The sequence below is a fragment of the Eubalaena glacialis genome, chromosome 3 (genome assembly GCF_028564815.1).
Source record: "Eubalaena glacialis isolate mEubGla1 chromosome 3, mEubGla1.1.hap2.+ XY, whole genome shotgun sequence".
Lineage (NCBI taxonomy): Eukaryota > Metazoa > Chordata > Mammalia > Artiodactyla > Balaenidae > Eubalaena > Eubalaena glacialis.
In genome coordinates this window covers 175,335,076-175,352,319 of record NC_083718.1, presented here as the reverse complement: position 1 = coordinate 175,352,319, position 17,244 = coordinate 175,335,076, and the positions used below count along the sequence as shown (strand labels likewise).

Genomic DNA, 17,244 nt, shown 5'->3' with positions numbered 1-17,244 from the left:
AGTCATTTAGCCTGAAAGTGTAGTTACTCAGGATCCTAGCCAGGCTCACACTTAGCTGTGATGTGTCCTTGGGCCCTTAACCACTCAGTGCTTTAACTTTGTCACCAGAAAAATGGGGTTTTGATTGTATCTACTGATATGGTTATTGTGAAAATTGAGTTACCATATACAAAACTCTGAGCCCAATGCCTGGCATAGAACATGAGTAAATGCCCCCAAAATATAAGCCATTATTATTGTTCTTTACTATTATTATTATTGGCTACTTGGTGCCTATGTCACCCTGTATTATTGGACCCCGTCCCAAGAAGCTGGCCCTTGTTCCTGGGTCATGTCTCTGCTATGGCCTTCATTGCTCTAGAACTGGCGTTGCCCTGCTCTTATGCTACTGCTCTCTGCCCCTCTCAATTCTACCCAGATCTTGGAGCTCTGGGCCCTGGGACCAGCTTCTGGGCTTCCCTGACCTGATGCCTACACCTGCCTCCCTGGATGTCCCTACCTTGTCTGATCCTAGACTCCCTGTGACCATGGAGCTCACCTGTGGGGACCCTCACCTCCCCTTAGTGCTGTTAACCTGTCATCCTTGGCCACCTTCTCTCCCCTTCACCGCTGCCCCCTACCCACCCCCCCCACCCCGATCTGTCTAGACTTTTTCCCATCATGTCTTACTGGCTGACCTCATGCCTTGATCATCATGGGACCTTGTTTTGTCTTTAGTCTACCATCTCACCCATCTCTCCCCCGAAAACACACACAGACTCGCAGCTACGTTGATAGTAGCAGCTAATATTTGCCCAGCACTTATTCCACATGAAGCCCTTTACGTGCATCATCTCTCAATTCCCACCTTTACATATGAGGCAGTTGAGACTCAAAAAGTTTAAGTGGCTTGGCCAAGTTCAGATGGCTAGGGAAACAAAGTTCTTTACTTCTGATTCCGTTTATTCCATTCTTGAAAGTTCTTGGGGGAAGGGGAGAGGATGCCTCATTCTACCCGTTTTTCTCTGCTGACTCTTGCTCATGGGAGCTGGTTTCAGTAACTAGCAGAAATGGGGTTCAGACTTGGATTTGTTTGATGTCAAGGCTGATAGATTTAATCACTCCCCCCAGAGGGCCTTTGCTCATTTGACAGTCTCCTATGTTTCAGGCCCATTTTGACAAGGCAGTGCTGATGGGCTGATGCCCCACGATGCTGCAGACAAGACCCCATCACCCGATATGCTCTTTCCCGACCTGTGGCGCTGGCACTGAGGCCGGCGGGTGGGGTGTGAATATGTGTGTCAGGCCTAGAAGACCCAAGTGCTGCCCAAGGGAAAGGCCCCCTCCTCACCATGTTGATCTTCCCTTGAGGGTGAGCCAAGGCTGACACTGAGATGGCTGTCACCATGCTGACCGCAAGGGCGTAGTAGGTGTTGAACAAGGCCTTCTTTTTTTCATCCGGAATGTCCAGCAGAGCCGAGTTGAAACTCGGCCAGAACATCCACAAGAAGAGGGTGCCTGGAGGCCAGAGAGGGTCAGTGGCCGGAACCAGTATTCCTGCTCCAAAGCCTGAGCCAGGGGGACTTCAGACAGGAGAATTCTGGACCTGGCAAGTCTCATCTCTGTCACTTTCTTGCTCTGTGACTTTGGGCAAATCATGTCTCCTCTCTGAATTCTTAAGCTGGTAGGGCCCAGCTAACATACTTTACAGGCAAGGAAACTAAGGTCCAGAGAGTTGAAATCACCAAACCCCAGGCCTCCTGACCCTGGCCTTTGATGGCTAAATGCTTATTTTTAAAAATTAATGGGATGCTTTCATTTGGCCCAATGGCCTGGTATTCAGTTGCCTGCTGGCGATCTCACTGCCTAATTTCCTTCGTCTAAGCCTCTCCCAGACTCTAAGTTCATCACTTTTACTGGAGCTCTTCAAACTATTGATACACCATTATTACTCCTCTTTTCCCACTCCCGTTCTTTCCTCCACTCCCAGGCCCGGCTTTCTTCATGTGTCCAATTCTCTGCTTTAAGTTGAGGACAAAAGGATTGGATAACCTTATTTAAACTGAGATGTAATGAGCCTCTCCTCTCCTTTGGATATTAATGAAGAGAAGTTCCCTAGAGGGGAATGCTTCCTTCAAAGATGTGAATTCATCAGATACTACTTGAGGAAATGGATCATTACCGAAGGGCTTCAGACACCCAGAGAAGGTTGGAAAAGGAAAGAGATTTTTCTGCAGAGCCTTTTGGAGCCTCTTGCCCACCCCAGATCTGAGCCCACCCACGCCACCTTGTCCTCACCCAGCATGGCGAACAAACTAGGGCTCGTTGCCGTCCGATCTTTGTCCTCTGCTGCATTGGGCAGAGGCTTTGGGAGGCAGCAGGCCACAGTCAGCCCGAAACAGGCCGCAAACACGTGGATGTACATCATGCTTATGTGGTTGTCCATCTGCAACAAAACCCAGCGGGAACAGTGAGCGTCAGCATCTTCTGCCCACAGGGAGGGAACCCCCCGTGTTCCTTGGAGAAAGTTCTGGCTTCATGTAGGAGGCGTGACTTGAAGTCAGGAGGCTGACCCAGCCCAGCAGCCCCCCTTTCAGAGGAGTCCCATGAGTTGCTGTGTATTTATTCCCGACAGGTTTCTGGTTGGCTTTATTTATTTAGTTGGTTGAGTCTTGTGGCTTGCAGGATCTTAGTTCCAGGACCAGGAATTGAATCCAGGCCACAGCAGTGAAAGCGCCAAGTCCTAACCACTGGACTGCCAGGGAACTCCCCTCTGGTTGGCTTTAAACACTTTTGGCTGAAGTCCACTTAGGTGGGGGAAGAGCCACACGGACATGTACCCCACTGCTTCCTACATTTTGGCAGAATTTCAAATTTTGCGTAGAGTATGAGTGATATGATCTTTGCAACATGAAGCAGCCAGAATTTTTATAATACTGAACTAAAGTGTTCAGAAAATTCCAGCTATATGCTAATTTTGCTTTACGAATATCAAATTTAGTAACCCTTCATAACTCACTTCGTGGGCTACTGGTAAGTCCTGTCAGCTGTGCCTTCAACAAATGTCCAGATTTGGCAGAATTTTTACCACCATGCTCCACTGACCCCCACCTTGGTTTAAGCCACCATCAACACTTTCCCAAATTTTTGCAGTAATCTTCTAACTGGTCTCCCCATTTCCACCCTTGTCCCCTAACTGACCCTTCTCCACGTAGCAGCCAGAGAGACCCTGTTAAAATCTTAGCTCATGGCATATTTCTGCTCAAATCCCCCAGTGAGGGGGGTGGGAATTCCTCAATGTCTCCCTCAATGTCAAAGTCAGCGTTCTTACTATGACCTACAGGACCCTGCATGATCTGCTCTCCCACAGCCTCTGTGACTTCATCTCCTGCTCATTCCACACACACTGTCCTTGCTCTTCCTCAAACCCACACTCATGCTCCCACGTCAGTACCACCTTGCACCATCTGTTCCACTGCCTGGAGTGCAGGGTGGAGGGAGTGGTCCACCCTGGGTACAGGCAATAAGGGGATGCATTGTCTGTAGAGAATTTAAAACAATTAAAGCAACTAAAAGTCCATCTGCTTTTTATTATCATCATGTGCCAACAATTCTAAACAGTGTCACTGACACAATCCTCCTCCTGAAAGAGGCAGACCACTCCCATGGCCCTGCCCTCCATCTGCCACTGTCCTCAGATACCCACGTGACTTGCAAACCTGCTGCCTTCAGCTCTTTACTCAAAAATTATTTGCCCAGTGAAGCCTTCCTTGGCCAACCTCTCTAACACTTTATCCTCCCTCACAGCTATTCCTGTCTGCTTTCCTCATTTTATTTTTTTCTCCATAGTACTTATCACTATCTAACACACTGTATCTTTTGCCTTTTTATTGTTTATTGGCAGTCTTTCCCTCTGGAATAGAAGTTGCACGACAGCTGCATTTTCCCACTGCCTAGAAGAGTGCCTGGTACATAATAGGCTCAGAATAAATATTTGTGAAAGGAATGAATGAATGGTAGGGAACCCTCAGTCGCACATAAAAATGGAAGTCTGTGGAATTCCCTTGTAAGAACTGAAGAGGTCTTGCATTTTTAATCTCTTTGAGGTCCCCCAGGAATCCAAAAACCACATTTGGGAATCGTCAGCTTGGAATACTCATTTCTTGAGTTGCCTCTACTGGGAACAGCTCTGGTTTCTGGCTCTAGTTTCCCCTGAGCCCTTCCATGCAACAAACCCAGGCTGAATTGAAGTTTTTGAGGAGAAGCAGTGAACTCTCAAAATCAGTGCCAAACCCTCCCCCGGACCAGCTAAACTAACACATTGAAGCTGCAGAGAAGAGAGGAGATGGCTTTGAATTAATGCAGCTTTTTAAAACAACCACTATGAAAACCATAACAAAGCAGGAAAAGGCTTATAATGCATTGCCCACAGTGGGCTTTCCATCTCTGGAAATTGACCTCTTTCCTTGACAGTTTTTACCGTGGGAACCGCCTTCATAGCATTTGCTTGCTATGTTTAAATGTTTAGCACAGACCACACTTTTACAACCCCATTTTGGCCTGTCTTTAATTTTTTTAATCCCAGAAGCTTTATCAAATGGAGACAGAGCCCTCCCCTTTCACCTGCTCAGCCCTCATCCCCGAGGTCCCTCCTCACAGCACCATGACTCACATTGAAGACTTCCTTGCCGACCATCCTCGTGGCACTAAAGGCTGTCACCTCTATCAATGTCATCAACAGCAGCTGCAGCAGGTTGACCTTCCCCAGGATGACACCCACTGAGATCAGCACAGATGTAGCGCTCATGGTGGATATCTGAATACTGGGGAGAGGGGGCAAGACAGGGATGACTGAGAAGGAAGGATGCCTCCCATTCATTCATCCACTCATTCAGCAAACACTTGTTGAGGACCTACTCTCTGCCTGAAACTTTTCAAGAAACTGGGGATGGAGTAGGAGAGCAAATAGACAAAATTTCCGCTCTCATGGGGTTGGAGGCTGCCGAGTCTGGGGTCTCCTTCATCCCCTCCCCCACCCAGGATGGCAGCCACACTCTGATTGATCTGCATACACTCATCTGTACTGAGGATGCTCCGAAGTTCTCATAGGAATGTCTGATTGTTCCCACGGGACCGCTTCTGGGATCTGACTACTAGGATTCTGCCCTGGGCTTCTCTTCTACTGTCATCACTCACAGATGCTCAATAGAGGGCGCTCTTCACCTGCCCGCCCATCCTTCAGGCACCCTCCTCTCTCCCTCTCCCTGTAGTGGAAAGAGACTGGGTTTGGAAGTAGGACAAGCCTGGCTTCCAGTTCCAGCTTTTCCACTTGAACAGCTATTTAATCTCACTGAGCCTGTTTCTTCATCTGTAAAATAAGAAGGATGATAATACTTATCTCATGGGAGTGTTGCGGGGGATTAGAAGGAATAGTCGTGCATGTGTGTCTAGCACACCATGACTGGCACAAAGAACTAACTCAGTGCTATTACTGATTCCTTCCTTCCCTTGACAAGTCAGCAAGCTTAGTGCAGGGATTCAGAAGGAGAAAACAATATTTGTTTTCAAGACACTTATGATTGGGCTGAGGAGACAAAGCAGACATCATGACCCTGTCAATTAAAACCATCTGCAATATCACGAGGCCAGAGGGGTTCACTGGAGGGAGAGAGCAATGTGAACTGGACTCAACAGGGAGGGCTTCCTGGAGGAGGTGGCACTGAGCTGGATAATCCATTGTGGTTAAACCAACCCACCCTCCTCTGGCACTTTGCTGAGACCACCCCTCCCCCTGGGAGCTGATGATGATGATGCTACAACCACCACCACCACCATAATAGTGATAGTAATAATAATAATCTATTGAGCATTATGTATAACAGGCTTGCAAGTACATCACCTCATTTAAATTTTAATCCTCCAGGTAGCCCTCTGTAAATGGTGCTAGGGTACCATTCAGTACCTCCATTTTACAGGTGAGGACACTGAGACTGGAAGAGGTGACTGTTTTGGTAATGGCCACACAGCTAGTTAATGACAAATGTAAGGTTCAAACCCACCCATTTGGCCTGGATCCAAAGCCTGTGTTCTGAAGTCTGGACACAGACTTCCCACTGTTTGCTGCCAATGTAGTGTCCTACTTAAGGCTCAAGGGCTTCAGAGGGAAAGCCAGAGGAGGCCAAAGGTATGGGGAAGGAGCCTCACAGGGGCCAGGAATTATTTGAAATGAAGGGTCACTCAGTGCTTCACTGTGGCTGGCCATGTTATCTTCTGGGTGAGCACTCACTTAACTGGCAAAAGCCTAATTCAAGAGATTCTGTGCCAGTGGGAGGATTTCAGACCTCAGGGGCCACTTGGGACCAGGGAGGTATTGAGACAGTGAAGTAGGGTGCTTAGCACAGTCTCGTTCAGGCTGCCAAGGTTGGAATCCTGACTCAGCCACTTCCTGGCTGTGTGGCCTTGGGCAAATGACTTAACCACTCTGTGTTTCCATGTCCTCATCTATAAGGGAGAGGCAAGGCCTACGGAGCTGTTGGGAGGGCAAAGTGAGTCAAGCAAAGTAAGGGGGTTGGTTATTGCTATGATAGGCCCTCCAAGACCTTTTAACATACAGCATTAAAAATATCACAACTTTCAGGGTTCTTTTTATTTTCATCTTTGTTCCAATAACCATTTACTAAGTCCTTACTATGTGAGGAAAACAAAGGAGGACAAAACTGAATAAGACAGGCCCCTGCCCTGAAGGGACTGGTCATCGGTGACTCAAGGCAGAACCGATTCAGTGCCAAGTCAGGCCTCGGGCGGGTGAGGCCGCAGGAGAGGGAAAGGGCCTGTCTGAGAGGCAGGCCTGGACACCACCCACCAGCCCAGCCAGAGCAGGAAAATTCAGGAAGGAGCCCATTGTTCAAATCTGTGAAGCCAGCCCCATTGGGGGTCGCAGCTGGGAGGACCCAAGTGGTCAGGGCAGGGCAGGGGCGTTCACTCGGGCTGTAAATGGCCTCTTCTCGTCTTTCCGGATTGAGTCGAGAGCAAACAGATTCCTGCAGGTAGGACGTCAGAAGAAGGGGGCAGCCTGGAGATGCCTGGAGACTCAGGCTCAGGAAGCCGAAGGCTTGTGTGACCTTAAGCCAAGGCAGCAGAAACACCAGACCAGGACCACCCTATTGGAGTTCCCCCAGAATGCCCTTTGTCACTTCCCAGGTGGTTACTGGGGTTATTGAATCCCCATGGGGATCAGCTCTAAAATGGTTTAAAAGAAAAAAGGTGAAGAATTTTTTTCAGGGCCCGTGGGGAGCTGGCTACTCTGTGTTTCTTGTCAGGACCACTCTGCAGTGTGTGGGAAAGGTTACAGAGTTAAAACTGAAGCCATTTCCACCAGTTAGCTATGTGACCCTAGGCAAGTGTCTTACAAGCTCTGAGCGTCTAGTTTCTTGCCTGTACGCCACATCAGACCCCTACTTGGAAGGGCTAAACAAACAATGTTTGTGAAGTGCCCAGCGCAGAGCCTGGCTCATGGAGAGATGTTTAACAGCAGTGCCCGGAGGTTTAGTAGGGTCTCAGAGGGGAGGGTAGAATGGCCTTGAAGGGGTCCCTAAGATACCTAAGGTGGGATTTACCCATCATCTGGGCAAGACAAAGTTTCAGAATTGGATAAAACCAAAACACAATTTTTAAAGAAAAATTTTACCTGGTTCCTCCTATTAAGTGTGAATGACTTTTTTTGCAGGTATGTACAACTTAATGTATGTGTGTGTGTGTATGTATACATACTCTTGTGTAACCATCACGCAGGATAACATAGAGAATGTTTACTGCACCACATAAACTTCTTTTGTGACCCTTCCTAATCAATAAACACCACCTTCCTCAGGTAACCATTATTCTGACTTCTAGCAACACAGGTTAATTTTGCTAGTTCTTATAAAGGCATCTAAATAAATCAAAGTTAATTAAAAAAAACTAAAGACAAGGCTATTTCTTGTCCACCAGCATTTGAGGACTGAGAGTACTTCCTTCTTTTCAAGAGACTCTCTCTCTGAGTGTGAGATTTCTATTTCTTTTTGTCTAATCTCTATTAATTTTTTCTTTGAACTAATATTTATTGTATAAGTTTATGAAATCAAAATCAATAAAAGAGAAAGGATACAGGGTGGGCTGTAGATCTGGGCCCCTTGTGATGTCACAGAGTAGGGTTGTCAGATAAAATGGAGGATGCCAGTTAAATTAGAATTTTAGACAAACAATGAGTAATTTGTTAGTATAAATAAGTCCTGAATATTGCATGGTGTCGGTGCTAGAAAGAGAAGGGGACAAGCCAGCTCTTCTAGAATCTGCCCTCTTGGGCCCCAAACCCCCAAGGACCCAAAAGTGATCCAGCGGCCATCCAGTTACCTGGAAAGATTGAGGACCATCTTCCTAAGGGAGAGTTGGTTCAGGAAGCCATCCAGCAGGACTGTCAGCTGCACCCCAAGGGCCAGCATGAAGAGATTGAAGGCCACGCTGCTCCAGCAGTGTCTCCGCAAAGATGTGTTGAGGAAACCCAAGCCGAGGACTGCCATGATGATAACATCCTGGAAGTCTGCTCAGGGAAGAGATGTCGAGAAGGAGGAAGAGAAGCAGACAAGATGGAGGGTTGTGTGAAATTGGAGTTTTATAGAACGGCAGCTGGAAGGGACATTAAAGATCATTGAAGAGTGCTTAGTCAAGTTACTTCCCCACTTTGAGCCTCAGTTTTCTCATCTGAATAATGGGGATAACACATACATACCATGCAGGTTTGAGGGAAGGTTTAACTGAGCTAATGCAGGGCCTGGCCCATAGTGAGTGCTCAGTAAATGCAGCAATTATTGTTATTATTAAACACAATGATATGAACACGTGTAGAGCATCAGGACAAGTCCTTGCACATAGTTTACACTCAGTAAAGGTACTGACTCCTACTTTTGAGAATCTGGTTCAACCTCCTGATCATGTGTGAGAGAAAATAAGGCCACAGAAGCTGGTGACTTAGCTCAGGTCATGCAGAAGAGGGGGCAGAAGCGGGTCTAGAGGTTCATAGGCAAGAACCAAAATTATCTTCACAGAAAACGGCTCTCTCCCTTTGACCCCTGCTGAAAGGGACCTGGTGGGCCAGCAGAAAGCACCAGAGCCACATGGGTGACCCTCCCCTTTCCCAGCCTCAGACCCTGCACAGGGGCTGCTGTGACAGATGAGCGCAAGGGACTTAGCTAATGTTCCGAAGGGGACCAGCAAAAGGAAACGGGTGGATGCTTTGAATTAATTCCAGGTTTGCAAAATGGATAACAGTTTGGGCTCTGGAACCAGATAAGCTTGGGGTCATATCAGGGCTCTGGCACTTTCCAGCTGTGTGGCTTAATCTAGTTATTTAATGTCTCTGAGTTTTAATAACAGCCGACATTTATTAAGTATTTACCAAATGCCAACACTGTTTTAACCACTTCACGTAAACTATCTCATTTAGTTCTCACAAGCATCCTTCAAGGTGGGTGCTGTTTTTTTTTTAAATATTATTTATTTATTTGTTTGTTTGTTTGTTTGCCCCGGGTCTTAGTTGTGGCCGGCGGGCTCCTTAGCTGTGGCATGCAAATTTATAGTTGCAGCATGCATGTGGGATCTAGTTCCCTGACCAGGGAACGAACCTGGGCCCCCTGCATTGGGAGTGCGGAGTCTTAACCACTGGACCACCAGGGAAGTCCCGGGTACTGTTATTATCACCATTTTACAGACAAGAAAACCGAGGCACAGAGGGGTTAAGTAACTTGCTCCAGTTGGTAGAGTTGGGATTTCAACCTAGACGGTCTGCTCTGGAGCCTGTGCCTTGAGCTACCACACTATCTGCCCTCCTGCTTTTCTCATCTATTAAATGGGAAAAATAATCATACCTCTCCTATCAGGTTGCCAGAATCAAACAGTACGAGGCACATAATTGCTCAGAATAGTAAAGACTATTTTATCAACAAACACCAACTATGTTCATACATGTACAAATGCCTGGAGAGAGATCTTGAAGGAATTTTTTGCCCCATGGAGATTACCTCTGGGTTTAGGAGAGTTTTATTTTTTAAAAAATTTTCAGTGTTAAAAATTTCTACAGCCAGCATGTGGACAGTAAGTAATTTTTTTTAAAGGAAAAAGCATGGGCTTTGAGGTCAGACAGTTCTGTTTGACTCCACCTCTATCGTTCCCTATTAGGTTAAGCCATATTAAATTGCCAATATTTGACCATTTTGACCTATAAAAATGGCAATTTTTATGTTTCAACCTCTTAGCTGCATGGCCTTGTGGGTTGCTTGCTTTCCTCCTCAGCTAAATAAGGGCAATTATCCTCCCCTCGGAGGGTGCTGGGAGAGCCAGAGGAAGTAATGTTTTGTTCAAGAGCTTGGCACCATGCCTGGCACATGGAAAAAGCTCAGTAAATGGTGGTTATTCACCACCAGCACCATCATCACCATCACAGCAATAAGAACTCACCTGGTCTCCACCCTTGGCTCTGATAACAAGGAAGCTCTCATTTCCAGATCTCTCCAAAGCCTCTTCAATTTACATTTAAATTCACTTTCATTGAAAAATACACATACCTAGAATCTTGCACATAGGACTTGGGTGGGTGTTGATGATCCCAGGTCAGTCTGACAAACACCAGGTTATAGGAGACCCGGGCATCTCCACGGGATCTGGGGACTTGGGGAGTGGGTGAGAAGTGGACAATCAGGAGGATTCAACTTCTTTCACCTTTTTTCTCTGACATAAGGGAGGGGGAGGCAATGTTTCCATCTCCTGCTTGCATCCCCTTAGGAATGGGGGTGGAATGGGGGTGGGTAGGGCACATTTTGTATAGGGGCTCCTCTTGGGATCCCTCAAATTCCTTCAGGAGCTGAGCAGGAAACTATGTATATAAAGGGTACAATGTGTATTAGGGAGTGGTGAGGGCTGTGGCCAATTGGAGACTGCGAACCCCACTTTAGATATTCAAATTCAATCTTTTCTTAAACACTGCTGTTAAAAAACAAACTAACAAACAAACACATCCACCATCTTGCAACAATGCTATATGCAAAGGGTCCAGACTTATCGAAGATTCCATGAGTAGGGGGATGCTTGCCTTTTCCTCTCATTCTACAGAAGGGGACCAGAGACAGCCTGTGACTTACTTAAGGGCACACAGCATGTCAGTAACAGAGCCAAGCTCTGGACTCCTGGTGCAGTGCCCTCCCATCAGGCTAGGCTGTCTCTTGCTCTTGTTTGCCCGCAATGCACTAAAGGACCTTAGGCAAGTCCCTTGCCCTCTTTGGGTCTCCGTTTCCCTATCTGTAACACATGGGAGTCAGACTTGATACTCTGTAAGGACCTCACTGCTCTGGTGTGTTCAGAGGAGGGGGTCAGTGGGTGGGGAGGGGAAGGGCACCAGGATTACGGCAGACGTGAGGCTCTAAAGATAGAAAGTCAGAGGCTCTTGGTTGGGAGCTTTATCAGGCACAGCTGCCACGCCTGCTGCCAGGTATAGGCACTCAAGACCCTCCTCCCAAGACCCCACAGTGTCCTTGAGGGTGGGGTTGTGCTTCGGCCAGGGGGATGAAATTAGGGTGGCAGTTTCTGGGAGCTGTTGACAGAGCACATTCACCCCAAACTGGTCAGTAAATCACATTTGATTTCAGGGTCCCTTTACTCTCACCCCCTGCATCCTCCCATTTCCTCTCCCAGCCTCCCAGGGCTCTGGCCCACCCCTGCTCCTCCCATGTCTCACGACCTGGACCCCAACTTCAGCGCTGGGTCCCAGCTCAGGGCCTCCCCACTGGTGTCAGCCTCTGCCTCTCAGACCCTGTGCTGCACCCCTCATCAGCTGCTGGTCTGATAAGCTAATGATGCTAAGGTGTCCAGGGGTGATAAGGAGAGGATTGCTGCAGGGGCCCCAACAACCGGGCCCCAGAGGGGAGTTTTACATACTGTCTAAGGCAGGCCTTCAGAAGTTTATGAAAGTTCCATGACTTAGAGAAAGTCTAACCTGGGAGTCCTGCAGGACAATAATTACCATCACAGCGGGCACATACATGGTGCCCGCCACATACCAGGCACTCTTCCAAGTGCCTGCCAGCCTTAACCTTCAACAAGCCCATGCAGGAGGTACTATTTATTATCCCCATTTTACAGATGGGGACAGGGAGGCACAGAGAGGTGCTGTAATTAGCCCAGGTCACACAGCTAGCAAATGTTGGTGGCAGAGCTGAATCCTGACTCTCTGGGCTTAACCACTATACCACCCTGCCTCTCCATACATTCTTCAGTCTCCATAGTGTCAAATGAAGAGTGTGGGCCTCTGAGTCAGGTTGTCAGAGTTCAGAGTCTGGCTCTACCTCTGTGTTCCTGCTTGCTAGTCTGTAAAATGGTCTGAAACAATAGCACCTGCTCGGAGGTTTGCTGTGAGGACCGAGCTCTCTGGCTCCTTCGAATTGTTTAGCCTAGCACTGGGTGCATGGTAAGTATTAGTAACTATTATTCCACGCCTGCCACTTGTTAGCTGTGACTTTGGGCAAGACTGTGCCCCCTTCCTTCGGCCTGGCTGCCCCTGGGAGTCTCACTCTGTGTCCCCACCCACCCTAGCCCCTCCCTCTGGCCTGCAGACACTTCAGCATCGTCAGCTCTGAAGCCAGGCCCAGCTTCTGTCCCTCAGGCCCTGGGCTCGGCCTCCACACTGTGCTCCCCACCACTGACTGGGAGGACCTCTGCAGCCCCTGTCAGGGACCATCCACGGAGCCCCATGCTGCCTTCCCCTTCCCCGCAGCCTCTCACCCCGCCCTCACCCCTGCAGCAGCCTGGGAAAAGAAAAAGAGATTGCCCAATCAAAGGGGCAGTCGAGGCTGAGATATAGAAGGTATCAGGGTTTGGGGGTATTTCTATGTCACTGGCAAAGCCCCTCTTGTCTTTTAGTAGCTCTGCTTACTGCTTCTAAGGAGTACGGGGGCAATTGGGTGGTAGCCACAGTGCAGGGCCCAGGATGGTCCCCCAATGTGGCAGCTTGCAAGCAGGCTCTGTGTGATAGGTTGTCAGAGTAATGGCCCCCAGTGAATCATGCCTTCCAGTATAGACCCCTCCCACCTGAGTTGAGCCTTGTGATTGGCTTTGGTTAATGGGACATTAGCAAACACGATACAAGCAGAGGCTTGAAAAGCACCTGCGCATTGGGGCTTGCCCTCTCTTACTGTGGTAACTCATTTGCTGCCATGTGAAAAGTCTGGGCTAGTCTGCTGGAACCACATGGGCTAGCTGCCAGCCAATACCAACTGACAAACATGCAAATGAGGTTATCTGAGGCCATTCAGCCACAGTCAAACCTCCAGGCTGGAGATGCATAGTGACCCTAGGTAAAACTGACAGAAGAACTGCATCACCAAGTACAGCTAAAATTGCTGAACCATGGAATCATAATCAGGAGCAAGTTAGATGATTTCTGTTTTGAGCCACTAAGGTTGGGAGTGGTTTGTCGTGCAGCAATAGATAATGGATACACTTGCTTCCCCCAAGCATCTCACAGGCACCTGAATCCCAAGCCCAGAATGAACATATCATTGTTCATTTATCCCACAATCTGCCCCTCCCCTTGTGTCTCTCATCTCAGGAATGGGCTCCTCCATCTGCCAAATCTCACATATGAAGCCATCCTTGACTCCTCCCTCGTTTTCACCAAGAACAGCTGATTTTATCTCCTAAATAGCTCTTGAATCTGACTCTTCACTTCTCCTCTCTTGTCCCTGCCCATTTGGCCTCATCACAGGTCATCCAGGCCAGTGGTCATCAGAGTAGGGATCACACCCCTCAGAAGATGCTCCAGACAATCCATAGGGGCTGCTGGAAGAAGAGATATTAGCACTCTAGTTCTATTCATTTTTACTAACAAAATTAAGAAATTAAAGTTTATTCATAATAAAAGATAATACTCTTTATCAGTCTCGGTATGTGTTCATTCTTCTAATCCTTTTGACAACTAAATAAGTACTATCATCATGTGACAGAGGTTAAAACAGAGGCAGAGAGAGGTTGAGTGATTTGCCCAAGGTCTCACAGCTAAGAAGAGGCAGAGGCAAGATGTGAATCAGTCTAGCTCCAGTAGTCCTCAAACTTCCATGAGCGTTAGAGTCACTTAGAGGGCTTGGGAAAACACAGGTTGTTGGGCCCCACCCTAGAGTTTCAGATCAGTAGGTATGGATGGGGGCCCAGGTATTTCTAACAAGTTCCCAGGGGATGCTGAGGTGGCTAGTCTGGGGACCACATTGTGAGAACCACTAACCTAGGCTCTTCTACCCCTAAAGGCACTTGGTGAAGTTTGCAACTCTGCAAGCATTTAATGTTCAGATGAACCCAGGAGCCTCCTCTCACTTGCTCAGGATGTCAGACAGCTTAGTCTCCTAGCTTCAGAAGGTGTTCTAAGGGAATATTGGGCCACTGAGCACGGGGGTGACATGTGTTTCTCGATATTCATCATGTTGCAACTAATGACAGGAATTTGTTTTTTTTTTAACTTACCTCTATATTATGGAAAAATTTAAGCATACACAAAAACAGAGTGAGTAGCATGATGAACCTCATGTACCCATTCCCAGCTTTGATGATTGTCACATGGGGTCAATCTTGTTTTTATTATCCTTGTTTCCTTTCTTCTGCTTCTTTTTTTTTTTTTTTGGCATGAAGCAGACCCTAGACATCATTCCATTTCAATATGCTTCTCTAACAAACAGGGCCCACTATTTGTTAAATTGTTAAACCTGTTTCTAAATAGGTTAAAAACCACCCACTATGCTATTATCACACCTAACAAAACTAACAATAATTTCTGTGTATTATATAATATTCATGTTTTATTCCAGTTTCCAGATTGTCTTAAAAATGTCTTCTTTAAGAATTAGCTGGTTTACATACGACCCAGCAATCCCACTACTGGGCATATACCCTGAGATAACCATAATTCAAAAAGAGTCATGTACCACAATGTTCATTGCAGCTCTATTTACAATAGCCAGGACACGGAAGCAACCTAAGTGTCCATCGACAGATGAATGGATAAAGAAGATGTGGCACATATATACAATGGAATATTATTCAGCCATAAAAAGAAATGAAATTGAGTTATTTGTAGTGAGGTGGATGGACCTAGAGTCTGTCATACAGAGTGAAGTAAGTCAGAAAGAGAAAAACAAATACCATATGCTAACACATATATATGGAATCTAAAAAAAAAAAATGGTTCTGAAGAACCTAGGGGCAGGACAGGAATAAAGACGCAGATGTAGAGAATGGACTTGAGGACACGGGGAGGGGGAAGGGTAAGCTGGGACGAAGTGAGAGAGTGGCATGGACATATATACACTACTAAATGTAAAATAGATAGCTAGTGGGAAGCAGCCACATAGCACAGGGAGATCAGCTCGGTGCTTTGTGACCACCTCGAAGGGTGGGATAGGGAGGGTGGGAGGGAGACGCAAGAGGGAGGAGATATGGGGATATATGTATATTTATAGCTGATTCACTTTGTTATAAAGCAGAAACTAACCCACCATTGTAAAGCAATTATACTCCAATACAGATGTTAAAAAAAAAAAGAATTGGCTGGTTTAAATAACTTGTCGTTTACAGGGACTGGATTAGATTAAATGGATTGACAGATTGCTACCTAGTTTTAAGTCAACTAACCTTCACAAAATGGACTAATGGCTCAAACAACTCCTGCCAAAAAACACAGATTGAAGGCAGAACAATAATGGCAGCCAAACATACAGAAACAAAAGGGCAGAGTGATACTTCTCCTCGTGCAGACTCTCCGTCAGCCACATTCAGAGTTTAAAAAAAAAAAAAAGTCAGTCTAATCATATCTGACAAGAAGTCAAGCATGATAATTTGAAATTGTCAAGAAGACCCCGAGGAATGGATTGCCATCCACTATCATTTATTTATTTATTTATTTATTTATTTGGCTGCATTGAGTCTTCGTTGCTGCGCGCGGGCTTTCACTAGTTGCGGCGAGTTGGGGCTACTCTTCATTGCAGTGCGTGGGCTTCTTACTGCAGTGGCTTCTCTTGTTGCAGAGTAGCAGCTCTAGGCGCGCAGGCTTCAGTAGTTGTGGCACACGGGCTCAGTTGTGGAGCACGGGCTTAGCTGCTCCGCGGCATGTGGGATCTTCCCAGACCAGGGATCTGTTCCTTGCCTTTGCAGGTGCATTCTTAACCACTGCGCCACCAGGGAAGTCCGCATCCACTATCATTAACAGTAACAATGGGGGCTTCCCTGGTGGCGCAGTGGTTGAGAATCTGCCTGCCAATGCAGGGCACACAGGTTCGAGCCCTGGTCTGGGAAGATCCCACATGCCGCGGAGCAACTAGGCCCGCGAGCCACAACTACTGAGCCTGCGCGTCTGGAGCCTGTGCTCCGCAATAAGAGAGGCCGCGATAGTGAGAGGCCCGCGCACCGCGATGAAGAGTGGCCCCCGCTTGCCGCAAGGAGAGAAAGCCCTCGCACAGAAACGAAGACCCAACACAGCCAAAAATAAATAAACAAATAAATATTTAAAAAATAGTGTGGGGAAAAAAAAAAGAAAAAAACTTTCCTTTAAAAAAAACCCAAAAAACAGTAACAATGGACCTTGCCTTAAGAGTGACTGACACCATCATGATCAGTAATTTGAAAATATTTTATATTTACTTTTGATTTCTTTCAAATTTTCTAAGTTGTGTACATGTATAATAATGTACAAAATGTATTCATGCAGCAGTACATATAAATATGGTGCATGCTTGAATAATGGTGTGCATGATCAGAAAAATTTGAAGCCCCCTGGTCCATACTACACTACAGCCTCCACACTGGCCTTCTACCTCAAGTCACGCTCCCTTCCCCATGCCCATGCCAGCCCTGGAATGGCTTTCTCCATAACCCAAACCCAAACTGATCACGCTCCTGCTTCCTATTAGATCAAAAGAATGAAGGGCAAACTTCTTACTCAATGCAATGGGTCCACCACACCCTGCTTCCCTATTTATGCTCCAACAGCACTGCAGTGTTAAACCCCAGATTGGTGCAGTCCGATGAGTGTACACACAATGGTTCCTGCTGCGCTCTCGACCCTCCATTTTCACATGGTAACTCCTACTGAGCCTCCAAGGCCTGGCTGGGCAGTCACTTCTCTCCAGAGGCCTTTCCTGACATAACCATCTCCCTGCCTGGGTTGTGGGCCCTCCTCTGTGCTTCCATACAAAGTGA

General features: G+C 47.1%; 1 protein-coding gene across 2 annotated transcripts in view; it reads right to left on the bottom strand.

The window, feature by feature from the left end:
* Positions 1-17,244, bottom strand: part of LOC133088859 (RH-like protein) — a 35,658-nt gene that overhangs the window by 16,583 nt on the left and 1,831 nt on the right. For both annotated transcript variants that reach the window (XM_061186972.1, XM_061186973.1), the window contains exons 2-5: positions 8,371-8,557; positions 4,652-4,802; positions 2,278-2,425; positions 1,331-1,497 (exon numbers count right to left, since the gene is read on the bottom strand). In XM_061186972.1, the coding sequence (XP_061042955.1) occupies positions 1,331-1,497; positions 2,278-2,425; positions 4,652-4,802; positions 8,371-8,557 (653 nt within the window). The remainder of the gene's footprint in view (positions 1-1,330; positions 1,498-2,277; positions 2,426-4,651; positions 4,803-8,370; positions 8,558-17,244) is intronic.